At 43.4% G+C, this 27,420-nt stretch overlaps 1 protein-coding gene across 1 annotated transcript; it reads right to left on the reverse strand.

Moving 5' to 3' along the window:
- Positions 1 to 519: 519 nt before the first annotated feature.
- On the reverse strand, positions 520 to 19,005 carry Mtfmt (mitochondrial methionyl-tRNA formyltransferase). Its single transcript, XM_075965456.1, has 9 exons — positions 18,779 to 19,005; positions 17,520 to 17,729; positions 16,592 to 16,714; positions 15,426 to 15,528; positions 14,214 to 14,289; positions 11,584 to 11,675; positions 4,610 to 4,688; positions 3,701 to 3,783; positions 520 to 1,035 (listed from the first exon to the last, which is right to left on the reverse strand). Exons 1-9 carry the CDS (start codon positions 18,979 to 18,981, stop codon positions 835 to 837), a joined length of 1,170 nt encoding a protein of 389 aa, XP_075821571.1. The 5' UTR covers positions 18,982 to 19,005; the 3' UTR covers positions 520 to 834.
- Between the last annotated feature and the right edge of the window lie 8,415 nt (positions 19,006 to 27,420).

Consider the following 27,420-nt stretch of genomic DNA (forward strand, 5'->3'; position numbering starts at 1 on the left):
CCTCAGCTACATCCCCCCAAACCTGAGTTCAGTTTTAAATCTGAGGTAAAGTAAATTTTTTCCAGCAATGATAAACATCCAAAGAGGAATGTCTGGCAGAACTTGCTATGTAGCTGAGGATGACTTTGAACTTCTGATCGTCCTGCTTCCACTTCTTGAGTGCTGGGACTCGAGGTGTGCAGCACTATGTGATTTGTATGGTGGTGGGGATCAAACCTAGAACTTAACACAGGCTAAGCAGGCACTTTACTTAGCTAGATCCTCAGTCTTTGAACACACCATTTTGTTTGCTTGTTTTGCTTTGAAGACAGTTTCTCTGTGCAGCCCTGGCTGTCCTGGAACTCACTCTGTAGACCAGGCTGGCCTCTACTTTCTGAGTGCTGAGATTAAAGGCATGCACCACCACTGCTGGCTACATGCACCATTTTTAAATACCCTTTTAGACTATAGACATACCATTTAGTTGCTTTGCTCTTCAAAACACAGAATCTCCTTTAAGCTGAACATTATAAATACAAATTTTATTAAATTTCTTTTATTATTCACATAGAAAAGGCTGCTTTTAACTGTTACACACAAAAAATGGAAAGCTCAGAATTCACCATCTTGATAACCATTTTCCCTTTGTCCAATGGTATCCACCATCTTGATAACCATATTCCCTTTCTCCAATGGTGTCCACTATCTTGATAACCATATTCCCTTTCTCCAATGGTGTCCACCGTCTTGATAACCATTTTCGCTTTCTCCAAATGATGCCAACTTTCAAAGTCGGTTGCTTATAAATAAAGCTTTTAAATTCAAGTGTGTAATAGGTCCTTGCCCATCTTCTTTCTAGCTACTTAATGCACTGTTGCATAGCAACAACTTGGTTTTCTGATGCATCTTTGTTGGAAGTCTGAGAGTCTGAAATCTGCACTGGCTTGGGTGAGCATGGGGATTCTTCTGGTACCACGCATGCAAATATCCATTGTAGAAATCAGTAGCCGTTAGTGTTTTCTTAAGCATTACTGATCGTACTCCAATCCAGCTATCCTAAAGGGCAAAGGACAGACAGTGACTAGACAGTGGGGGCAAAACCTGAAAATGAAATAAACTGTACTTTATAAAATGTATCAGGCATGGTGGTGTAGCCTTTAATTCCAGCACTGGAGAAATAGGCAGGCTAGACAGATCTCTGAGTTTGAGGCAACCCAGGGATACAGAGTGAGACCCCCATCTTAAAAAAACAAAACAGAAAACCCCAAAACCCCCAAAGCATAATAGAAACCATTGCTTTTACTAGATGCAAAGAACATACCTTGTCTCTAAAGGTTCCTTGTGAAGGAATAACAACTGCCCTGACCTATTTCAACATAGGGAATAGAATAAAAAGTTCTATTTGCAAGGTGCTTTAGTCTTCTGAGTAGGTCCACTTATCTTACTGTGAATAGTTATCAAATCATAACAAACCAAGGCCCAAGAGCTGGCTCAGCAGTTAAGAGTGTGCACTGCTCTTTCAAAGGACCAAGTTTGATTCTCAGGACCCATTATCAGGTAGCTCACTACCTGTAACTGCATGTAACTCCAGCTCTGGGGGGAATTCAACACTCTGGCCTCTATGGGCACCTGCACTCATACTCATACAATATTTTTTTCAATCTAAAAACAAATAATCTAAGAGGTAGGCAGAAGATGTCAGTGCTAGCTGTTCAATGTCAGCACTAGATTAGAAAAAGAATGCCTGAACTGGGGAGGCTCTTCCAGAGTACCTAGGATCAATTTCCCAGCATCCACAGGGCAGCTCATTAACTGTCTGTAACATCATAGAAATGGGTTAATTTAAGCTGTAAGAGCTAGCTAGAAATATGCTTGAGCCATTGACCAAACAGTGTTGTAATTAATACAGTTCTGTGTGATTATTCGGGTCTGGGTGGCCAGGAAACCAATGCACAGTCTCTGCCTACACAAAACACCAATGCACATAAAAATAAATATAAAAAAGAAAGAAAGAGAGGGAGAGAGAAGAGAGAGAGAGAAAGCAATGTCTGAATGTCTGCAGCTGGAGGGTGACTTTTCCAAGGTAACAAATGGTAAGAGTCAAATTCACAAGTTCCCCAGCAACAGCTGCTTCTGTGGTGCTTCCTCACAGCAACAGAACATGATGAGGACAATACCCTTGCTAACTGTTGAGGGTTAAAGTGGGACTCAGGCCGTGTGGTCACTCAAGAAGATGCTCTGATAACTAATATCAAATAGGAGCTTATTAATAAATTACTAAAAAAATCACTCTTTCAGAAATCCATTCTTATGGGTAGCAATGATAAAATTTATCAATTTCAAAAATTATGCTGGAGATTCCAGTTTAAGAAAACTACCTATTAGCTTAATCTGGTAAGTCATTAATTAAGTAAAATCTTAAGAAAATTGGTGTCTTAATCAGTGTTCTATTGCTGTGAAGAGACTCTATAACCAATGCAATTTTTTTTCTTGGTTTTTTGAGACAAGGTTTGTCTGTGTAGTCCTGGCTGTCCTGGAACTCACTCTGTAGATCAGACTGACCTTGAACTTAGAGATCCGCCTGTCTCTGCCTCCTGAGTGCTGGCATTAAAGGCTTGCACACGACTACTGCCACACAACCAATGTAATCCTTTTTTTGTTGTTTTTTTTTCAAGACAGGGTTTTTCCGTGTAGCTTTGGAGCCTGTCCTGGAACTCGCGCTGCAGACCAGGCTGGGCTCGAACTCACAGAGATCTGCCTGTCTCTGCCTCCTGAGTGTTGGGATTAAAGGCGTGTGCCACCACCACCTGGCCCAATGCAATTCTTAAAGCATTTAATTTAATGCTTGGTGCTGAAGTAGCTGATCCATAATCAGAGAGAGCTCTGGGCCTACATAGGCTTACAGCCCATCCCCCATGACATACTCCCTCCTAATCCCTCAAATCCTTTCAAAAAGTTCCAAGCATTCAAATATATGAGCTCATGGGGGCCAATCTCATTCAAACCACCACAAATGGTAAATGGAAAGCTTGGTATGGTGGTACATACCTCTAATACTGAAAGACTTTGAGGCACCTTAGCATTACTGCACCCCCTTTCCTGGGAACCAGGCCCTTAGCATTACTGCACCCCGCTTCCTGGGAACCAGGACCCTGGTAACAAACCACATGTGCACTGGAGCTTTGAGTACTTTCCATCCCCTTTGTAGTCTTTCTTCAATAGACCCGGACCCTGGAACTGGGGTGAGATGACCTGAAGGTGTTCCTCCTTGTAATCACCATAACATTGATCAAGTAGAGTTAGCTGACCATTGAATGAACTAGTCAAAATAGTTGACAAATGATTTTTGGACTTTCCCTTTGATTCTGTACTACTCCCTCCCTGATTTTGTGGTTTTTCCTTTAAAAGAGCTTGTAATAGACAAAGCGGGTGTCCTTCTCCTCTCGAGGCTGAGGGACCTCTGCTGTGTCAGAATAAAAATTCCTCTTGCTATTGCATCAACCGTGCTGAGAGTGTCTCTTGGGGCAACCTCCTCCTTGGTGGGGCTTTAGGGCCCAACAATACCAACACTCAGGAGGCTGAGGCGGGAGAGTCAGTTTTAGGCCACACATTGAGTTGAAGGCTAGCCTAGGCTACTTAGACCTCATCTCAAAAGAAAAGGAAAAAGAAATGGCAAAGTCAGTAAAAACAAGCACAGTAACTGGAAGCCGAGTCAGCGTACCTTGCAGTGAACCAGCAGCATCTGCGATTGTCTGTGGTATACCACTGACCCTGGAGCCACAGTTTGTCCTGTTAATTTGGGGTCTAACAGGGGAGACAGGGAAACACACAAGAGAAACAGAGAAATAAATCATGGTACTTCCTAAAAATCAAAAACATCTTGGCAGTGGAATAGAACAGGTATGGCACTTGCAAGACCCAGGGCTCCATCTCCAGCACTGATAACAAAATTTAAAAAATGAACAAAAAGAATCTTCAGAGGCAGAACTAATGATGGAAAGGACATACTTACTGAGGTCCCAACTCTGCAAACCCAAACCTAGAGCCAGGTGCTCTAGCTACATTACGGACCCAAAGGAAATGTTCCACACATAAGGCGCTACAGTCCTTTGCTCCGTCTCCCAAGGATCACCTTTAGTGCTGAATCTGTTTAGCACTGTCATTTTGACAGATGAACTGCCCAGCAGTGGAATAACTCACAGGATGTCGAAGACTTACAATGGGTCCTCCCACTGCCTCTGGGCTAGAACAGTGCCCACTGCAGCCCACAGACAGAAGAGCTGAGGGACCTCAGAAGGAACTGCAGGCTGGGATGCTTTGCACTCGCTGCACTGTCCATACGTTTTCACTATGATATTCACCAGCACGAAATCAACTAAGTCATTCCACAGCTCTCCAGTCCTGTGCAAGAGGACACAGAGCTCCAGCCTCCAGGGTTCATGTGATGATTGCAAAGGGTAAGACAAGGGACTGTGAGTGTCTGTGAGGTGTTATTACTTCTGCACTAAAAAACCAAAACACAAATCCTTATGTTTAGTGAATATGGAAAATTAGAAATATGGGTGGAGCGGCAAACCTGACACAGTTTTAAATGAACTGTAGTGAAAACTTGCCAGCTATTCAAAAGTACCTGTGAGGATGGAGTTGTTAACTTCTACCAGATCCAGAAGTTTAACGATGTTCTCCAACCAGAGTGTCTGCAATGGAACCTGTAATTGGAATGAAGGACTCATGAAGGAATGCATTCAGCTCCCAAGGCCTTTTGACACTGCTGCATATTAACTCACTCTGACTTTCTTCCACGTTCTGAGGAACTGGATGCTCAATCGCTAATCTGCTGAAACAGAGCATGAATATGACAGTCTGTTTCGTCTCTGCAGTATGTATAAGATCTCAAGTTTTATGTAAGTAGCCTTAATATTTCCAATTAAACATTTATGCTCAGCCAGGCACAACTCTAATCCCAGTACTTGGGAGGCAGAGGCAGGCGTTTCTCTGTGAGTTCAAGGCTAGCCTGGTCTACACAGAGCTAGTTCCAGGACAGGATCCAAGCTACAGAGAAACCCTGTCTCAAAAAACCAAACTCAAACAAAACCCAAAAAACCCACCCCCAAAATAATTTATGCTCAATATGAAGGCAAGAATTAAAATATTTGTGTTAAAATTTCAGAAAGTGATAGGATTTTATATTTTTACCACAAGAGGAAAGTGCTGGCAGGCGGTGGCAGCACACGCCTTTAATCCCAGCATTTGGGAGGCAAAGGCAGATCGATTTCTGTGAGTTTGAGACCAGCCTCGTCTACAAGAGCTAGTTCCAGGACAGGCTCCAAAGCTACAGAGAAACCCTGTCTTGAAAAAACAAAAAACAAAAAACAAAAAAAAAAAAAGGAAGGCACTGACAGTTTGATGTGTATGTCTCCATATTACTCTCCTTGCACCAAATGTTATTAGCACAAAGACCTGAAACATGGCTGTCAGTGTATGTGTGTCTCTTTCACCTGAGCATTTGTTCAGCATCCTATCTACAATACCTTTATAAAAGACATTTCAATTATTTCTAATTTCTTGCTATTTCAGACAGCAGCTTCTTGCTGCCAGTTTCTAAATTGCAGAGCTGGCTGGCTGAGTAGAAGACATTTGCTATTAAGCCAGATGGCCTGAGTCCTGTCTGACGGCCACTCATGATGGAAAGAGAGAATTGATTTCTGAAAGTTGTCCTCTGAACAACACATGCATGCCATGGCAGACACACGTGTACACACATACAGAAATGGCTTTGTAGAGACACCTTTAGAAACATATACCTTTTTGATATGGGCGGTCCTTCTGTATATGTGTTGCTTTTATTGGTTAATGAATAAGGAAACTGCCTTGGCCTGTAATAGGGCAAAAGAGTAGAGCTAGGAGGGGAAAACTAAACTGAATGTGGGAGAAAGAAGGCGGAGTCAAGAGAAGCCATGGAACTGCCACAGGAGAAAGATGTGAGTTGCAGCCAGAACCTTGCCAGTATGCCATGAGCCTCATGGTAAAATACAAAATAATAAAAATGGGTTAATTTGCCGGGTGGTGGTGGCGCACGCCTTTAATCCCAGTACTCAGGAGGCAGAGGCAGGCAGATCTCTGTGAGTTTGACGCCAGCCTGATCTACAAGAGCTAGTTCCAGGACAGGAACCAAAAGCTACGGAGAAACCCTGTCTCGAAAAATCCAAAAAAAAAGAAAAAAAATGGGTTAATTTAATATGTAAGAGCTTGCTTGGAATATGCTAGAGTCATTGGCCAAGCAGTGATTTAATTAATACAGTTTCTGTGTGATTATTTCGGGGCTGAGCAGCTGGGAATGAACAAACAGCCTCCTACGACAAATTGGCATACCAACATTGACTAAATCCACATAAAACCTGAGAGGGCTTGGAAAGAAATTCTAGACACTAAAAAACAAAGTTTAGCAGCACTTTTTTCCAGATGGGTTCTGCTTTCTGGCGGCATGCTGCAGCTGTTTTAAGTGAGGTTTTCCTAATTCAGCAGTAAGAAAAAAAAGCTGCGCAGTTTTGAAATGGTGGCTTCCTGGGCTGCATGAACTCTGGCTCTTTCAGGAGACCGAGCATTTTATGGGGTTTGTGGGTATCGTGCTGCAAGTTACTTGGTGGCAGCATGTGCCAACTGGTTGGTTATCAGAGTTGAGGTGGTGAGAGTTGCTCCTACCCGGCAGTCTCAGAGGCAGTGAATGGACATCCACCATGTTGGACTGGGCAGAGCAAGTAGGCAGGGCCCTAGCATTTAGCATTTTAAGACGCACTTCTGGTCAGAAAATAATTACAGATACACAATAAAGACAGATTCAGACATAAAAGACCTCTAAACAAGACAGAGTGTTTAAAAAATGTATATAGGCTTGGGAGAGAGAAGAAAAAAGAGTAAAGAGAAAGTAAATGTAATATAAAAGAGTACAGTCATAGATTTTAAAGGAGTAAAGATAATAAAATAAATATTAACTTGTAGAAAAAGTAATAGAGTAAGAAAAATAAGCCACGTAAACATGGAATATACACAGGGAGTCTGGATTATGTATATTATTGTGTTTTCTTTGAATTTTTTGACTGTGAAGGAGCTAACTACAGAGAGACATTTCATTGTATGGACTACAAAGTTAAACCAACATAATGGTATCTTGACTTCAAAATTTGGATCTAAGGATATGTTGCTTTGGAAAAGAGGGTCTTCCATTTCTACAGAGGATGAGAGTCTGTAGAATCTTTCCAAACAAATGTGGTTTGATAGACCAAGATCACCTGAAAGGTCTCTGTGAACCCCCCCAAAAGATTCCTTCACCCAACAAAATCAGGAAGCAGTTTGAAGAGAACTACACCCAAATTTCCAAATATTATTTATAAATGTTTGTTTACATTTAAAAGGGGATATGCTATAGATATGAATACTTTGCATTGGTATGTGTCTTGGTTTATTGATACAAGTTTAAGGTCAAGCCGGGCGATGGTGGCGCATGCCTTTAATCCCAGCACTTGGGAGGCAAAGGCAGGCGGATCTCTGGGAGTTCAAGAAACCCTGTCTCGAAAAACCAAAAAAAAAAAAAAAAAAAAAACCAAAAAAAAAAAACAAATTTAAGGTCAATTTTGTTATACTGTGTATATGTATTTCTGATCTTGATTAAGGTACTGTGTTTGTATAGCTCACTTAAAAATGTAATGTATAATTAAGAAATATAGGTTAGCTGGGCAGTGGTGGCACATGCCTTTAATCCCAGCACTCAGGAGGCAGAGGCGGGTGGATCTCTTGAGTTCGAGGCCAGCCTAGTCTATAAGAGCTAGTTCCAGGACAGGCTCCAAAGCTACAGAGAAACCCTTTCTTGAAGAAAGAAAGAAAGAAAGAAAGAAAGAAAGAAAGAAAGAAAGAAAGAAAGAAAGGAAAGAAAAGAAAGAAAGGCTAATAGATAATCATCTATAATAGTCAAGCTTGTAGTCATGTTAGGTTTTCTAGATGTACAGAGATGTATTTCAGATGGATAGGCATTCTTCAAACCTTTCAAAAACTACAGAATGTGGCATTTAAAATGTTTTAAGAATTTAAGACTTCTCATGACAATGAGACACATCTCTTCCTGGCAGCACCAATTACTTCAATAGGAAGATTGAAGAGGCTCCTTATGGAGTTTGTTAGCCATTTGGGCAAGAAACTGCTCTTGCCTGGACTGCTTGATGGTATACTGTATGAACTGGACATGCAGGACCCACAGAGAAATGTCTACTGAACTTGTCTAAAGGTGAGACCGTCCTTCTGGGTTCCTGCTTCATAAAAGAGACATTCTGTAGGACACAGAAAAAAAGTGACTGACAAACTGCCAATATAGGCAAAACAGTCTTTCAAATTTCCTGCTTCATGGAAAGGTCTGCCAGATGCTATGGACCTGTAGGCTGAAGATTGGATGCTCCAACGGTACAGAAAAACTTTGGGTGACTGTCCAGGCAGCGAGATGTCTCTGTCAGTTCTAGAGTTTTGGAAGTTGCTTTCAATGAACTTATTTTTTACTTAGGTAATATTATATCCTTCTGAGGTCTTTGATGGAGTTGAAGAATAGGCAGTTTAGTTTTCTTTAGTTATGATAAAAGATATAAAATATTAAAGTAGATATAAATATTGTTAACTGTAATTCTTGCCTAATACCTGTTTTGTTATACGTATTTTTACTAAGTTAAAGTTAAAAATGTCCTTTTTATTTAAACAGAAAAGGGGAAATTATATGGGAAGTCCTTCTGTATATGTGTTGCTTTTATTGATTAATGAATAAAGAAACTGCCTTGGCCTATGATAGGGCAAAAGAGTGGAGCTAGGTGGGGAAAACTAAACTGAATGCGGGGAGAGAAGGTGGAGTCAAGAGAAGCCACGTAGCCCCCCTGGAGACAGATGCTGGAACTTACCTGGTAAGTCACAGCCTCGTGGCGATACACAGATTAATGGAGATGGGTTAATTTAAGATATGAGTTAGCCAGAAATATGCTTAAGTTATTGGCCAAACAGTATTGCAAATAATATGGTTTCTGTGTGATTATTTCGGTTCTGGGCAGCCGGGAACAATCAAGCAGCCTCCTACAACACCTTTTTGTTTGTTTTTCAAGACAGGGTTTCTCTGTGTAACAGCTCTGGCTGTCTTGGAACTCACTCTGTAGACCAGGCTGGCCTCAAACTCACAGAGATCCACCTGCCTCTGCCTTCTGAGGGTTGGGATTAAAGTCATGCACTACCACATCGGGCTTAAGCAATTTGATATTTTAAAAAGTGTGGAATGGGGGCTGGAGAGATGGCTCTGAGGCCAAGAGCACTGACTGCACTTCCAGAGGCCTTGAGTTCAATTCCCAGCAACCACATGGTGGCTCACAGTCATCTATGATGAGATCTGATGTCCTCTTCTGGTGTCCAGGCATACATGCAGGCAGAACACTGTATACACAATAAATAAATAAATCTTAAAAAAAAAAGTGTGGAATGGAGAGAAGGACCAGAGGTTAAGAACACTGGGTGCTTTTCTGTAACTCCAGTCCCAGGTGATCAAATACCCTCCTCTAGCCAACAAGAACACCAAGGACACATATGGTACAAAGACGTACAAGTAGACAAAATGGCCATATATATAAAATCAAGTCAAATTAAGGTAGAGTCATTGGGCCTCCATCTAAGACTAGAGAGATGGCTCAGTGGTTAGGAGAGCTTGCTGTGAAATCATGAGGATGGGAGTTCACACTCCAGAACGAACGTGCATACGTGTATCCACACAAGCCTGAAACCTAGGAAGCTGCCGTAACTGCAGCTCCAAAGCATCAGATGGTCTCTCCTGGTCTCTGTGCACGCATGGGCATGTGCACCTGTACACACATGCTCATATACTCAGACACACAAGGACACACATAAAGAAATGAAATAAATCTTAAATAAAAAGAAACGGCTTCTATTGGCAAGGGCTATCCAGCCACCCCAGTAGTACTATTTATTAGCTAATCCACTCCCCACAACGTGAAATGCCATCTTTGCTACTTTAACACATTTACAATATAAACAAACAACGTGTTGTTGATTGAAAGTTTAATAAAAATCAACAGAACAGGAAATTATTTCTCTCAGTTTCTCTGTGTTCACTTATTTTCAGACTATACGTTGATGCCGAATTTTTAAAACATTAAGTATATGTGTGGAAACAGAGGGATCTAGAGTTCAAAGCCAGTCTGGGTTACACAGTGAAACTGTCTCAAAATAAATAAACAAATAGCAAAGAAAGAAAGGAAGGAAGGAAGGAAGGAAGGAAGGAAGGAAGGAAGGAAGGAAGGAAGGAAGGAAGGAAGGAAGGAAGGGAAAGAAACAAAGAAGCCAGGTATTGGCTTCTATCTATAACCCTCATTAAACTCAGAAGTTTAAAATGCAGGAGGATGCCTGAATGTGAGGGCAATGTAGACTACACAGTGAGCTCCAAGTCAGTCTAGATCAAAGTGAGACCTGATCTCCAAACAAACAAGCAAATCTGGGCCTGGAGTCAAGAGCAAGTGCTCTCCTCCATGGTTCAGGACAGTGGCAGGATATCTGAGAGGAGTTTCAGTGAGGGTCCAGTATTGATGGTGTAGCAAAAGCCAGAGGCCTTGAGCCAGACCAATAACTCACTGCAATAAACATTTGCAAGAAAAGCTGCTTAGGCAAAAGAGTATGTGCGTGATACACCACAGCTCCCAGTGCCACTACGACAGTTGAATATGTGATGGAGAGGTGAGCGAGACAGGAATGAAGTGGATTTTTTAAAATTATTATTACTGTTTTAATTTTTTCCTTCTCTTTTGTGGGGGAGGCTACAAGGGTTGAGGGTAGACATGGAAGGGCTGGGAAATGAGTGAGACTGGGGTGCATGATATGACATTCCCAAAGAATCAATAAATAAATTATGTTAGAAAAAAGAAGAGTAAGTGCCGTTCTTACTTACTCCAGACTCAGTTAACTCCTAGTGCCCATGCTGGATGGCTCACAGTCACCCCAAACTCCAGCACTAGGAAGATCTGGTACCCTTTTCTGGCTTCCATAGGTATGGCAATCGTGCACATGCCTATGTGCGTACATACACACATACACCCTACCCTGAACACACATATACACATAATTAAAAATAAAATCTTGTACAAAGTGAGTTCTAGGAAAGCCAGGATTTTACACAGAGAAACCCTGTCTCAAAAAAATAAAATAAAACAGACAACCCTCTACCAAAAAAAAAATATCAAAAACCCCCAAAAATCTTTTTATGAAATACTGACCAGAAGCAGAAAAATAAACTAGTTGGAGTTACAACACTTAAGGTTCACTGCTTACTAACTGGCCACACCTAAGTTCCTTATCTTGTTTTTATTCTCCTTGTCTATGACAGGGAATCAAACCTGCTTAGGAAATACTGAAGAATGTACACCTGAAAGCACTTTGTGAATTCCAAGACCTTTGTCAAAACTTAAAATTTAACATTTAAGAAAATTTCCTAGGTTTAGTTTATAAAATTTACTCCTAAATAAAAATACCCAGAAAGGAAACAATATGGTAAAAACACAATCCAAACTTTCAACTCACTATATCCCCAATGGCGAGGTGAAGTCTGAGTACTTGCTCTGAGGTTTGCTCCTCCCACTTGACACAGCTGGTGCCAGCAGAAACCTTAGGGGCTGAGAGATGAGAAAAGAGCAAGAATGAACATGGTTCCGTGTTCATGAACTGACAAGAGTGAGGCTGAATCACGAGCAGACGAGAATGCTCAACTTTGGCATATGCCTACAACCTGCTACCATATGGGGTTGTCAGGTCTACTTTTACGCCATATTACAGAGGCTAAACTTCAGTATTATATACATGGATCTAAATAGGCAGGAGAAAAAGACAAAATCTCCTGAGGAAGTTGGGAACATGGGGGTCAGGGGAGACCCAAGTAGAAGGGGAAAGGAGAGGAAGAGAGGAGAGTGGAGAGAAAAATGTATAGCGCAGTAAAACCAATAAAAAAAGGAAAATAAAATAAAATACTCCTAATAAGTGAAAAGGAATAAATGAGAATCCTGATGGAGAAAGAAGGGCAGCAGTCAAGTTCCTCCTTGGAAAAGGAAATATGAAGCATACAAATACTCCCTAAGCACATAAAAATATCAACGTCACTCGCAGAAGCCATGTACAGTAAAAGGACTCCAGTAATTTATTTACTCATTTTCTGAGAAAGGGTTTTACTAAATAGCCCAGGTTGGCCTTGAACTGGAGATCCACTCAACTTCAGTCTCATCTGCTGGATGAAAGACTGGAAACAGCTCACACAGCCTTAATGGGATCTGCGAATAAATTACAATAGATCCACACAACCAAAAATTCTGCTGATAAAGACAAAAAAAAAAAAAGCAGGGCCTGAACAGGCGCTCATTTGTTGCTCTTTGGTTCCCAGCATCCACAGGGCGACTCACAACCATCTGCAACCCCAGTTCCAGAAAACCCTCTTTTGACACTATCCACATGTGGTGGTGCACGCATACACACATGCAGCAAAAAGTTCACACACATAAAAAGAGCTTTTTTTAAAAAAAAATTAATTAAGGAAGCAGTATCAAAGATGTATTGTCAAGAGCAAAAATCAATAAAAAGTAAATGCATTAATTAAAAGCAGAAAGATAGTAAATTGTTGTTGTTTTTTGGATAGGGTTTCTCTGTGCAGCCCTGAGAGCCCTGGAACTCACTCCGTAGACCAAGGCTGGCCTCCAACTCAGAGATCCACCTGCTTCTGTCACCCAAGTGTTGGGATTAAAGGCATGTGCCACCACTAATAATTTTTTTAATTAAATAAACAAAAAGGCCAAGTGTGATGCCATGCACCTGTAAGTCCATAACTTGGGGGATAAATGCAGGAGAAGCAGGAATCTAAGGTCATCCTGAACAATATAGCCAGCCTGGGCTCCATGAGACCATGACTCAAAAAGCCAAATTCAGAAACAACAAAGCAAAAAGAAACATTTGACAGCAACTGAATCCTAAGGCAATCTCTTCTTAACTCAGAAGAATCTTTGTTATGATTTGGTTGAGGCTTCAGCACTATGCAAACACTCTTCTGGAGCTACACCTTGATATTAAAATTTGATATTAAAATTTTAAATTTTGATATTAAAATTTGTTTTTCAAAAACTACATTTTTAGGTGTGGTAGTACATGCCTATAATTCCAGCATTTGGGAGGCTGAGGCAGGAGGATGGATGTGATTTCTAAGCTATCCTGGGTAAGATCCTGACTAAAAAAAAAAAAAGAAACTCAAAACACACCAAAAATTGTATATGTTTTGGTAACTAATTAGGATCATACTAGCAAAAACTAAAGATTCAAGCAGTCTTAAAAATGTGTTCCTGGGGGGAGGGGCTGGAGAGATGGCTCAGCAGTAGCTGGCTGTTCTCCTAGAGGACCTGAGTTCAATTCCCAGCACCACATGGCAGCTCACAGCTGTCTGTAACTCTAAGATCTGACACCCTCACACAGACATACATGCACACTAATGCACATAAAATAAAAATTTAAAAGTTAAAAAAAATGTGTTCCTTGATCCTAGTTTGTGTGCGTGTGTGTGTGTTTTAAGCAGATATAAAATCGATTCTTGGACATTTAGGAAAACCTGTGTGGACTGGATATTGGATACTACCTACCGACCAGGACATGTTCAATGCCTTCTTCATTTTAAGGGATTAAAAATTTTTATTTTCATTTTACACCTATGAGCATTTGGCCTGCATGTATGCCTCTTGTGGATCACATCCATGTAGTGCCACACGGGTCAGAAAAGGACATCAGATATCCTGGGACTAGAGTTACAATGGCTATGAGTTGCCATATTGCTGCTGGGTGTCTAATCTGCAGCCTCTGCAAGAGCAGCCATTGCTCCTAACTCCAGCCACCTCTCCAAGAGTGCATGCTGATGAATTTATACCCGCTAGTGAGCAATCAGAATTTAAAATATATACACTACATATACAGACAGGAAGATTTGGAGCAAACAGGATCTACATGCTTCTTAAAACGTTGGGGGAAATGTTGAAGATGAAGCTAGCTATAGGCTAAGGGGGAGAGCCCACCAACCATTATCCGGGAAAGCACATACAAGACAGCGATGAAGTCAGAGCCTTCAGCCACCACCATGACAAACGAAACCTTTATAAGACGGCAGAGTGTCTGTGGCTCTCACTTACCATACGTCACTCCCTCAGCTGGCTGTGGCCTTCCGTTGTTCAGACTTTCAGGCAAACTTTTCAAAACTGAAATAAGCTACAAAAGGAGAGAGAGAGCACAGAGTATATTCAGCCGAACAAGGCAGACACATCACAGTTCGGTGCCATGAAGTCACCTGTCCCAGCAGAGAGTGGTGGCAAACTGACTTCACCTGTAAGGACCTGTACTCATGGACGGCTACCCCAAGCTGCTCTGTGGACACAGGCACTGAACTGCTGCCAGCGTTGATCTGCAGCTGGCCTGGCCACACAGCTCACGCTATCTATCAGGCAGCTAGCGTGGAGCTCCTACCACTCTCACAATGTGAGGCAGCGGGGCCTCATGGGAGCATGTTCCAATCCTACCCAATAACCTCCTGGTGCTATCATTCTGGAAAAGCTCTTTAACGTGTCTGTACCTCTCAACATTGTGTTTGCGAAATGAGTGACAGCAACAATTACCTCAGAGGATTGTTGGGAGGGTGCAAAATAAAAATCACAGAGTATCTAGAACAGTCTTGATAAATGGCAGCCACCATAAAAAGTCACTTCTAAGGGAATGCCCAGAACAGGGAATACTAACCATAAGCTGGGAAACGTGCAGATTCCTAGGGTGTGGCTGGTAGCTGAGTGAGAGAAGTAGGCAAGGGATGTATAAGAGAGCAGAGAGGAGGCCCGGGAAGAATAAATACCTCACTGAGATGGAGGAACCTCTGAACATCGCCTATTTTATTGGAAAACTTTTATTAAGAACCCATTCTGCATACTGAGCTAACTTTTAGGAAATGAGGGAGAGGAACCACTCTGCTGGTTGTTAAAACAGAATTCTCATTACCCCGATGAACCTGGGGCTCCTGATTCTCCTGCCTCAGCCTCCTGAGTGTGAGGTTACAGGTGAATATAACCATGTCTGGTCGTAAGCTCAGTCCTGATCTCACTTTCTCATGCTATTTTATTTCTTTATAGCGTGAACCAAGTGACGGTCAGAGGACTTTCAGTAGTCGGTTCTCTCAGGTTGCTGGGCCTGGTGGCAAGCGCCTTTACCTGCTGAGCCATCCCACTGCCATGTCCCCTCCCCCACCAATAAAGCTTAAAAATTATAAATCATAAGATCACTCTTTCCCTCATATTGCTTAAAAGCCTTCTAAACGCATGAAAAGCCGGGGGGGGGGGGGGGGGGGACGAACACTGTACCATGTTGGCACCGAGTTTTGACAACACTGCTTCCAGTTCCTTTGATGTGCTCTTGGGAGGCACAGGGATGGTTTCCTGCTTGAGAATTGGGCCGATATCAAACCTAGCAAGAAAAAGGCAGCCAATGTTATTACTTGTTAGGACAATATGTTTGTCTACATAGCACAAAGAGAGCTAATTGCAGGCTACTACTCGAACTGTTAGCCATTCCAATTTGAGGTCACCCTGGAATATCTGAGACAATGCCTCACAAGCAAGGTCGAGTGAGTGTGGGTGCACACGCTTTTAATCTAGGTCAACCAGGGATACAGAGTAACTCTCTGGGAAAAAACACACACACACACACAAAAAAAAAAAAACAAATATACACAAAAAAACCAAGCTCCAAATCCTTCTGTCATTTACATCATTTTATAGAAAATCAGGTGTTTAGAGCTGGTCAGTGATGGCACGTGTCTTTAATCACAGCATTTGGGAAGTAGAAGCAGGTGGATCTCTATGAGTTTGAGGGCAGCCTAGTCTACAAAGTGAGTTCCAGGACAGCCAGGGCTACAGAGAGAAACCCTGTCTTGAAAAACAAAAAAAGAGGGCTGGAGAGATGGCTCAGTGGTTAAGAGCATTGGCTGCTCTTCCAGAGGTCCTGAGTTCAATTCCCAGCAACCACATGGTGGCTCACCATCACATGTAATGCGATATGGTGCCCCCTTCTGGAGTGCAGGCAGATATGCATGCAGAACACTATATATACATAATAAATAAATTTAAAAAAAGAAAAACCAAAAAAGAAAAAAAAGGGGGGGTAGAAGGGGGGCTGAAGAGATGGCTCAGCCGTTAAAAGAGCATTGCCTGCTCTTCCAAAGGTCCCACAACCATCTGTAATGAGATCTGGTGCCCTCTTCTGGCCTGCAGGCATACACGCAGACAGAATATTATATACATAATAAATAGATATTTAAAAAAAAGGAAATCCAAGTGTTAATAGTTCCAAAGACAAATTTACAAGGACTTTAAAGAGACTGTATGAATCTCAAAGACATTAGGCTTATGTTCGAAATTAGGAATATTCAGAACAATCACTGGGGAATCACACAAGTTAGCATACTCCAACCAGTCCCCAACCACCAAGGCCCCAGACAGATGGCAAAATTCACGTTAATAAGCTCTACCTTTTGGGTCTAACTTGCATAACTGTTACGCCAGTGATTGTGTCTCCATGAAGCACTGTATGAATTATCGGGGCGGGACCACGCCACCTCGGGAGGCAACTGGGATGTACGTTCAATATGCCACTGAGTTAGAAAAGGCAGAAATTAGTGTGGGAATTAGTTACTGCTACCAAACTAACATGCACTTTCAGCACTCAACTTTCAAGAGCCTGGTATGGTGGCACATATTAACCCTAACACTTGGAAAGCTGAGGCAGGAGAACTGCTGTGAGTTCTAGGCCAGTCTGTACCACAGATTGAGACCCTGTTTCAAAACAATCATCATCTGCAAAATACGTAACGCTTGTATCACCAAAACTATAAAACCTATAGGGTTAGAAGCACATGACCTTGAGGTTTGCATCCCTAAAACTAAGTTAGGTAAGTTCAGGCTCACCATAAGCAACCAGTGAATCTTAATTAAAAACTAGCCGAGCAGTCAAGAGCACCTGATGAGAGGACCCGAGAACTAGTTCCCAGCACTACAGTGGCTCACAATTATCCCTGACTCCAGTTCCAGAGAATCTGACACCCTTTTCTGACCTCCCTGGACACCAGGCTCATACAGGGCACACACACATATTATGCAAGCAAAACACTCATACACATAAAATAAAAATATCTATGCAAAATAATTTAATTAAAAAACCACCAATACTCGGGAAGCAGGGGCAGGCAGATCTCTGTGAGTTCGAGGCCAGCCTGGTCTACAGAGTGAATTCCAGGACAGCCAGAGTTACCTTGAGTGAGACCCTGTCTGGGAAGAATAATAAAACAAACAGAAGAGTGTGTGGGGGGGGATAAAAATTTCCATTATGGCCTTTTGGGTTCTAGACCTATTCATAGAGGCATGACCTCTACACTGTATTTCCTTATAAATAAAACTTACTAGGGAAACTTAAGAATAAGAGCCTCACTCAAAAGTCGGCCAAAGGAAGCCACCACGCCAACGTCGTATTCTCCGGATCCCACATCAGGCCACTCGTACACTGGGAGCCGGGACTGGATAGCATACTGCTTCACAGGGAGTCCTTTGGGGGATGGTGAAGGCACTGTGACAACCTCCAGGCTTTCAATTAACTTTTCCTCTTCATCATCTCTGAATCAGAAGATTAGAGACAAACGAGACAGCATTGAGCAGCTCACAGCTAGACTCCATGCAGAACAAAGCTATTCTTGGAATTAAACTCACGACTCACTTATGGCTAAAATAATTAAAATTAGTACAAGCAACAAATAGGGTTTTTTATTTAATTTTTTAAAAAAATAAATTTTATGAGGTTGGAGGGACGGCTCAGTGGTTAAGAGCACTGACTGCTCTTCCAAAGGACCTGGGTTCAATTCCCAGCACCCACATGGCAGCTCACAACTGACTGTAACTCTAGCTCCAGGGGACCCAACACCCTTGACAAAACACCAATGTACATAAAATAAAAATAATTAAAAATAAACTATTATTTTTATGCGGCACGTGTCATATGTGTGTAAGTGCGGGCATGTGCTACAGCATGTGTTTGGCAGCAAGAGCCTAACTGGCTGGAGTCAGTTCTCGCCTTACAGCACCCAGGTGTGTAGTGACACAACTGTCTGTCACTCCAGTTCCAGGAAAATAGGTATTTGTAGGGAGGCAGAGACGGTGACAGAACCGGGGGAGGGGAGACGCCAGGAAACGAGGGAATAATAAATAACCAAATAACCTTAAGCCGGGGGGAAGTGGGGCGGTGCACATATCAGACTTTCAGGAAAAGCTGGATTACAAATAACGCTCTCCCCAGCAGACGCGGTTTGTCAAATCTAACTACTACATGAATACGGAACCGTTCTAACTTAGAAATGTATTTGTTTGAAAACGGTTCGTTCGGAAGCTGTTTGGCCCTAGAAAACACGGTGTGCAGAGGGGCAAGGAACTGGAGGCCACCGACTGGAGCGCAGCAAGCCCGGGAAGGGACGATCTTTGGAGTCACAGCCCATGTTGGCTAGGCAGGCCTGCTCACGGCCTTGGGCTCCGGCGGGGCTTCTCCGAGCCGGGGTTCCCTCGCGCAGGAGATGTAGAGCCAGCACCCGACCGCACGTCTTCCCGAGACCCCGCGACCCTCCCCGCCCTGGGGGTCGCCATCGCGGCTCGTCGCTGGGACCCCGGCCCGGTACCTGGCGGCGTGCAGAGCCCGCAGCGTCTCCCGGGCAAAGTGGTCGGTGCCAAGGAACAACACCCTCCAGGGCGGCTTCTTGCGGACTCGGGATCCCCGGCTGTCTCCGCCGGAGGAGCCGCCGAGCCCGGCCTGTGTCTGACACGAGCAGCAAGGCCTCCCTACCGCCAGCCGCGGACCCCAGCAGCGCCGAACCAAGAGCATCACCTCAGCCCAGCGGCCCACCACGCGCATGCGTACCCAGGGGGCGGGGCATATGGCCGAAGGCCCAGGCACACGCAGAGGACGGGGCGGGGCCTGTCGCGTGGGAGACTAGACCCGATTGAGTTAACGCTGAGGAAGAAATTTGATGGTATTATTTAGCCAAGTCTCTTAAAAACACTGCACACACACACACACAAACAAGATACTCATACACATAAAATAAACCTTTAAAAGAAACTTAAATCTTTTAAAAACTTTACAACTTCATTTTTAATTCTGTGCATGCGTGTATCTGTCTGTCCCATGGGGGTACTGGAAATTGAATTCTGTGTGTGTGTCCCGTGTGCATTCTGGGAACTAAACTTTTGCAAGAGCAGCAAGTGCATGTGAATGTTCTGCCTGCCTGCATGTATGTATGCACACAACACATGTGCTTGTTGGAACAGGTGGTTTTGAGCCACCATGTGGGATCTGGGACTCGATTCCAGGTCCAGTTAGGAACAAGTGCTCTTAATCATGGAGCCATCTCTTCGGTCCCCTACCCTTTCCCTCCCACCACCACCACCACCACCACCACAACCACCACCACCACCACCACCACCACCTCTACCTCCTCCACCACCTCCACCACCACCTCCTCTACCACCACCACCTCCACCACCTCCTCCTCCTCCACCACCACCACCACCACCACCACCACCTCCACCACCAACTCCACCACCACCTCCACCACCACCTCCTCTACCACCACCTCTACCACCACCACCTCCTCCTCCTCCACCACCACCACCACCACCACCACCACCACCACCACCACCACCACCACCATCACCACCACCACCACCACCACCACCACCTCCACCTGTTGTGATAGGAGCGGCGGGGCTGTATCCCCGGCATCCGGCCGCCCACATGGCTAGCTTATGCCCCGAAATAATTACACAGAAACTGTATTTTTTAAAACATTGTCTGGCCCATTAGTTTTAGCCTCTTATTGGCTAGCTCTTACATATTGATCTAACCCATTTTTAATAATCTGTGTAGCCCATGAGGTGGCTTACCAGGGAAGATCTTAACCTGCGTCTGTCTGGAGTGGGAGAATCATGGCGACTGCCTGATTTAGCGCTTTTTTTTTTTAGCATTTTGTTTCGTCTATTTTGCCTACCTAATTTTTTGTCCTATTAGGGCCAAAGCAGTTTTTTATTTAACCAATGAAATTAACATAAAACAGAAGACTCTCTCCCATCATTTTTTCTTTTTCTGTTTAAACAAAAAAGAAAGGCTTTCATTTTAACATAGTAAGAGTACATATAACAAAACAGTTATCAAGTAAGAATTATAGTTACAATATTTATATTTATTTTATCTTTTATCATAACAATGGAAAACTATAACTAACCATTCTTTAATTCCATCAAAGACTCCAGAAGGGGGCTGGAGAGATGGTTCAGTGGTTAAGAGCATTGCCTGCTCTTCCAAAGGTCCTGAGTTCAATTCCCAGCAACCACATGGTGGCTCACAACCATCTGGAATGAGGTCTGGTGCCCTCTTCTGGCCTGTAGACATACACACAGACAGAATATTGTATACATAATAAATAAATATTAAAAAAAACAAAGACTCCAGAAGGATATAATATTACCTAAGTAAACAAGAAATCCAAAACTCTAGAAATGACAGAGACATCTCGCTGCCTGGACAGTCACCCAAAGTTTCTCTGTACCGTTGGGGCATCCATCTTTGGCCTACAGGCCCATAGTATCCAGCAGACATTTTCATGAAGCAGGAAATTTTAAAGACAGTTTAGTCATTTTCTGCTGTGTCCTGCAGAATATTTCGCAGACTCTTTTATGAGTTAGGAACCCCGAAAGACCATCTCACCTTTAGGCAAGTTTAGCAGTCCTCTCTCTGAGGGTTTTCTGTGTCCAGTTCATGCAACAGTCCAGGCAAGAACAGTTTCTTGCCCAAATGGCTATCAAACTCCATAAGGAGCCTCTTTGATGCCCATCTTTTTCTTGAGTAGCTTGTTGTTGTCAGGAGCAGACGTGTCTCATTGTCCTGAAAAGCCCTAAGTTATTAAAACATTTAAATGCCATATTTTGTAGTCTTTGAAAGATATGAAGAATGCCTATCTAACTGAAATATATCTCTATATATCTAGAAAATCTAACATGACTACAAGCCTAACTATTATCGATGATTATCCATTAACAACCTATTTTTTCTAATTATACATTACATTTTTAAATGAACTACACAATCACAATACCTTAATCAAGAACAGAAATACATATACATATAACAAAATTGACCTTAAACTTCATACCAATGCAAATTATTTATATCTATATCATCCACCAGCACCACCACCACCACCAAGCACTCATCTGAGAACAAATCACTCGTGTTGTTAGACGATGAACAACACACCATCATCTCAGCCACCATAACTAATAGTTAGGATGGTCTACTTTACACATTTAAATCCATTATTTCAGCTAATCCTGACATGAACCATCCAAGGGAGCTATTATTTTGCTCTTGTACCTGAAGAGCCTCTGACACCTGGTGAAGTTAAGGGCTTGCCTGTAAGGTCCACAGAGCTGGAAGATGGCAGAGTTGGAGTGGGGTAGGGGTCTTGTCCCTATAACTCCAAAGCCAAGATCCTAATCATTTGACCTGAACAAAATCTTATGAATTAAACAACCCAGGACTCTCACTTACACCCAAGGGAACCGAGGCTTAGCTGCTTGTCCAAAGTCACTCCAAGAATCTAAAGCTCCTTAAAGAGTCGTATGCCTTGCACCTGGGTACCCTCATTACAGTGGGATGCTGCAAGGCAGATTCGAGGGAAAATGAGCAGTGGACCTTGTCCACAGACCTCTGAAGACTATTAGTGCTTAGATAACAGTGAGCTCCTTAGCATGGGGCACCACACCTCGGAACCGGCTCTGATGACAGGGTGGCACCACCAGGCTCTGCCTCGTCCTGTTCCCATCACACAGCCTGGAGGCCTGTGACCATTTCTCTGAACAGCCCTGCTTCTGTGCCTTGGAACAAGCCACCCGTCTTACATCACCCTCTTACGTCTCTTTCTCTCTTAATGGTGTCCATTTTCTCAGAGCCAAGCTGAGACTTTCCTTGAGATTTCAAAATCTCATAGATTCAATGTATTTCTCCATACGCCCCTCGAAACTGTGAGGGACTTCATTTGGCAACAGGGAAAGCTGTCTAATGTGTGCCCCAAGAGTAGAAAATTCACCTTGGGCTAACCAGAAAAGACAGGCAAAGATTATGATCTGCTAGCCTGCTCGTCTGATCCTACGAGAAAAATAAGATCAGTTCCCAAGCCCAATATTCCCCTAACCAAGTCAGTTTCAGAATCCTAACTTAGGGGAAGTGGGGTAGATTTTAACACTCTAGGTACTACCTTCTGAATACTAACTAAAGTGTGACCTGCTGAGACAGGAGAGATGGATGGCTCAGTGGTTAAGACGCTTGCAACTCTTTTTTTTTTATTCTTTTTCTCTGCTTTATTTTGGCTTTGTATCTCTTCTTTCACCTTCTCAAGGTGCAGAATTGGCAGGTTTTTTTAAATTTATTTATTTATTAAGGATTTCTGCCTTCTCCCCACAACCGCCTCCCATTTCCCTCCCCCTCCCCCGATCAAGTCTTACACCTGACTTCTCTATGGAAACTATGAAAGCCAGAAGGTCCTGGATAGATGTACTGCAGAAGCTAAGAGACCATGGATGCAAACCCAAACTACTATACCCAGCCAAGCTATCGTTCATTATCAATGGAGAAAACAAGACATTCCAGGATAAGAACAAATTTAAACAATATGTAGCCACAAATCCAGCCCTACAGAAAGTAATAGAAGGAAAATCGCAACCCAAGGAATGCAACTCTTGCTAGAGGACCTGAGTTTGTTTCCCTGCAAGCCTATCTCTCGCTCTAGGAGATCAACTGCCCTCTTCTGGCCTCTTCAGGCACTGCATTTACATGCACACACACATACCACTAAAAAATAAATCTTTAAGTGCGGGACTAGAGAGCTGGGTCAGCAGTTAAGAGCACTGGGGTGATCTTACAAAGGACTCATGTGCAAATCTTCGCACCCACATGGCAAATCACAGTCGCCTGTAACTCCAGTCCCAGGACATCCTCTTCTGGCCTCAGGGGCATTGAAAGTACAAGGTACACAGAGATAGGTGCAAGCCTGACTTTTGGGACATTTAATTTTCAGCAGCTCAAGTTTTCCCATGTGGCTGTGCCCCTAACGCTGTCCCTAGTCACTCAGTACCCTCTGCCCACCACACCCTAGCTGTTCGGCGCACAGGCTAGCATGAATCTTTCCTTCGCAGCCTCCTGCTAGCGGCATCTTTCTATCTTTGCTCACTTGTTTGAGGCTATGTCTTCCATGCTGGCCAGCCAAGACCTTGGGATCCTTCCGTAGTAAATGTCTTTTAAGAATAAAAAAAGCATGATATGAGTGTAAAGACTGGAAGTTTTTCCCGAAAACAAAAATAAAATTTTGTTTTGTTTTGGGGGTTTTATTGGGGGCATGGGTAGACAGGGTTTCTCTGAGTAACCCTGGCTGTCCCGGAACTCACTCTGTAGAGCAGGTTGGCTTTAAATCAGAGACCAGCCTGCCTCTGCCTCCCAGGTGCTGGGACGAAAGGTGTGCGCCACCCCTGCCACGTTCAAAAATGAACATTTTAATGAGATTCTTCATAGTGAGTTAGAAGCCTAGCGGCTTGGCCCTTCCATGTGCAGATTAAACCCTCCACTGAACTTACCTGAAGTGCAGATACGAGGTCTCTAGCAGTGAAGGGCAGGGAGGTGTGTATAATAAATCGTGCATATGTGTCCTCTGGGTATTGCTGACTGAGATCAGAGCAGCTCTGATTGCCCACTGGAGACCTTCACCCAAAACATTCCCTGTGGAACCAGGGGGACCCCCATCCCATCCGAGGATACAAAGTGGTGGCCAACAGTGGCTGTTGAGGTTCTCTTCCTCATGGTATAACGGCCCATAAATTCTCCACGCTCCTGTAAGTCACCTAAGTAAAGTCACCGGTCCGCCATGCTAGACTGGGATGGAGTGATTTCTTTGGTCTGTGGTTGGTGCCCTATCTGAGATAAATAGACATTTGTCTTCCCTGGAAAAAAAAAATCACCCAGCATTAAGATACCCATAAAGTATAACTGGAAGCTAGACTGTGGGCTTCCGGTCAATGCTCTAGTTTTCAGAAGTTTTTTCTGGAAACTTCTTTGGTGCCTGTGTCAGGCTGAATCCGTGAGCTATTCCGGATCTGTCTGGATGACAAACGCCAGCAGTGCCTCTGACACAGACGTAACTGGCCTCTTGTAAGCTCAGGGTAGAGACCTGGAATGTGGAAATGGCTCAGCCTCTCTCTAAAGCATCCTTCCCTGTTTCCACCATCTTACCATGCTGCTGTGTCCGATTTCTGTGGGACAAGGAGACCTGCCATAGGAAAAATGTGTACACTCGTGCTTGCACACAATAACATATAACCAACTAATGGGACAGGAAGCAGGAACAAGATCTTTTGCCTTCATCAGGGGAAGCAATGCCCCCAGGACCAGAGGAAATGCTTTCTATACAATGTCCAGTGTCAAGGGCACAAACCGAACCCATGTTGCCCATTGAACCTTTTGGGAGGCACTTCTTGGGCTGTTACCATCCCTTCTAGGTTGTTGTTGCACCACAATTCCATAAGGGGGCGCTGCTCACCAACCTTTCCCTTTCTTGAGGCGGGTGGCCAATTCACTGTCTCTCAGTATTGACAGTGAGTCTACTATGTCCTTACTGCCTGTGGACCCTCAGCAGATGTGACTCTCTCTGGCTGCTCACTTTCTTAGTGAATGGGTCACAAATGATAAGTAGCATCACATTCTTGAAAGGAGTTGATTTGTTTCCCAACTCTACTCTGAGGAAAGGTTTTACTATGCTAACAACTGTCTATAGCTAACAAAGGAGAGAGCTGCTCACCTCCACAGAGAATTAAGGAGGTTGCAGATTCCAGAAGCTCATATTTTGACTGGTCTAGAGAATGCCAAACACTTAGATTAATTTATAAGTAAAAACCACTTGGGGAATCCTGGCATGGCGGTTTATACCTTCAATGCCAGTTGAGGCAGGAGGATCGCCACAAGTTCAAAGACACGCTGGAGTACTTAGCCAAACCCTGTCTTGAAAACCAAACAAACACGTTTTTGGGAAGAGAAAGTGAAGCGAAAAATTAAAAATGTGTTCAAATAAAGCAGCAACTAATCAGAGCTGAGTGTGTGAGAGCACATCTTTAATTTGTGTGTGTGTGTCTGTGTGTGTCCGTGTGTGTGTCCGTGTGTGTGTATGTCTGTGTGTCTCTGTCTATGTGTGTTTGTATGTCTGTGTGTGTGTCTGTGTATCTCCGTGTGTGTATATGTGTGTGTGTCTGTGTATGTCTATGTGTGTGTGTTTGTATGTGTGTATTTCTGTGTCTTTGTGTGTGTGTCTCTGTGTCTGTGTGTGCCTATGTGTGTGTATCTGCGTCAATTGACCACCTTCACCATGCCCTCTCATTTCAGACAATTCTATCCTATCGCTCTATGACTGAGGGATTCTGTGTGGAGCAGCACACTTTTATAAAAGGGAAAATGGTTAAGTTGGCTATAGTTGCTCATGTCTGTAATCCTAGCACTTGGAAGGCTGAGGCAGGAGGGCTACAAAGAGTTCAAACCCAGCCTGGGCTACATACAGGTTTGTTTGGGGTCAACCTGAGCTACAGAGAAGGATTTCATCTTAAGGAAGGAAGAAAGGAAGGAAGGAAGGAAGGAAGGAAGGAAGGAAGGAAGGAAGGAAGGAAGGCAGAGAGAAAAAGGGAGAGAGAGGGAGGGAGGAAAAGGTCAAATGTCTGATTTTATTGAATATAAGACTCAGATTATATTCTGATGATTATAATCAACCAGAATTTTTTAAATCCCCTATGCTTACCTATAGGTCATATTAGTAATTATGGCTAATACTGCCAGGAACATTCGTGTACATGTTTAAGTGTGGAAATGCTTTCCAGTCTTTTGGGTGGACTTCCCAAGGTGGAACAGCTACCAGGCGTGTCCAACCTGTGGCCCATTAACCCCTAGTGCCCCACGATAGCAAAGAATGGCCGAAAAAGTCCTTAGATAACATCATCTTGTAATGTCAAAAAGTCATTAGACAACATCATCTTGTAATGTCAAAAAGCTTGGGCCAGTGAGACGGCTCAGCAGGTAAAGGTTCTTGCTGCCAAGCCTGAGAACCCAAGCTCCAGAACCCGCAGCATGGCGGACTCACTCCCACAGATGACTGAGGCATGCACAGACACAAATAAACAAATGGAATTTTAAAAGAAAAGCCTTCTAACTTAAAAGTTCTAAGAGATTAAATGTTGAGTAAAACCCTTAGCCACGCTGGAGGCTGCTGGCAGTGCATTAGGAATCTTATCTATCAGTACTGGAGCACTTGGGTCTCAGGATCCCCCGAGTTCTTATTTAGTGGTGGATAATTCCAGACATGTGAACTGCTGCCTGAAGCATCGCGTGCAGATGACCCAGGGGCTTCACAAATGCATAGACGCAGGCTGCTGTCTTGTGAGAAGTAGGCCTGCCCACTACAGAAGTCACTGCGAGAGTGCTTCCAAGTTAAACAGAGATCATTTACAATTCAGACTCACAAACCGCATGAAAGAGTTACCCCAGGCCCAGGCATCTTGGATCCATTTGGAAACTCTTTCTAAAATGAAAGCTGAGCTAAAGGAATAACACCACTGTGTGCCGGGGCTCTGCAGGCACGAGCTTTGCCCACCTCTGGCTTCCCTTCGACTTTCGGCTTCTGGTTTTTTTTGTTTTTGTTTTTGTTTTTTTATGTAAAAAGTGATGATCTAGGTAAGACACCCAAGACAGATCTTTGATTTGTTGCGTGAAGGCCAGAGGTCATGGCTGCATGAGTTCACCTTGTTTTTTGAGTCTCTCCCTGGCCTGCAGTTCATCAAGCAGCCTGAGGTGGCCATCAGTCCCAGCGACCTGCCTGTCTCCACATCCTTAGCCCAGGTATTAAAGGCATGTGCTACCACACCTGGCTCTTCCCAGACCAAACTCCTTTTTACCTGGGTTCTGGGGAACGATGTTTGTGTGATGGTATTTTACCAGCTGAGCAAGCTCGCCAAACCAAGACAGAACTTTACTGCTTTTTTTTTTTGTATGATTTAGTAGACATTTTTTTTCTGGAGAGAAATTATGATGCCTGATAAAAGTGCTTACACATTTTCTGATAACCTTTGAGGGTTAAACTCCATCTCCTCCTGACTTCATCTCCAGAATGCTTGGATTACAGACACATGCACGCACACACACACACACACACACACACACACACACACACACACACACCCC

This window comes from Microtus pennsylvanicus, chromosome 3 (genome assembly GCF_037038515.1).
Source record: "Microtus pennsylvanicus isolate mMicPen1 chromosome 3, mMicPen1.hap1, whole genome shotgun sequence".
Classification (NCBI taxonomy): Eukaryota; Metazoa; Chordata; class Mammalia; order Rodentia; family Cricetidae; genus Microtus; species Microtus pennsylvanicus.

Coding starts and splice junctions, on each gene's coding strand:
- Mtfmt (XM_075965456.1), bottom strand. CDS start 18,981: ATGCTCTTGGTTCGGCGCTGCTGGGGTCCGCGGCTGGCGGTAGGGAGG. Junction 11,676..14,213: donor AGCTGAGGGAGTGACGTATG/GTAAGTGAGAGC, acceptor CTCATCTCTCAG/CCCCTAAGGTTTCTGCTGGC. Junction 1,036..3,700: donor TGCTGCTGGTTCACTGCAAG/GTACGCTGACTC, acceptor TTTGCCCTTTAG/GATAGCTGGATTGGAGTACG.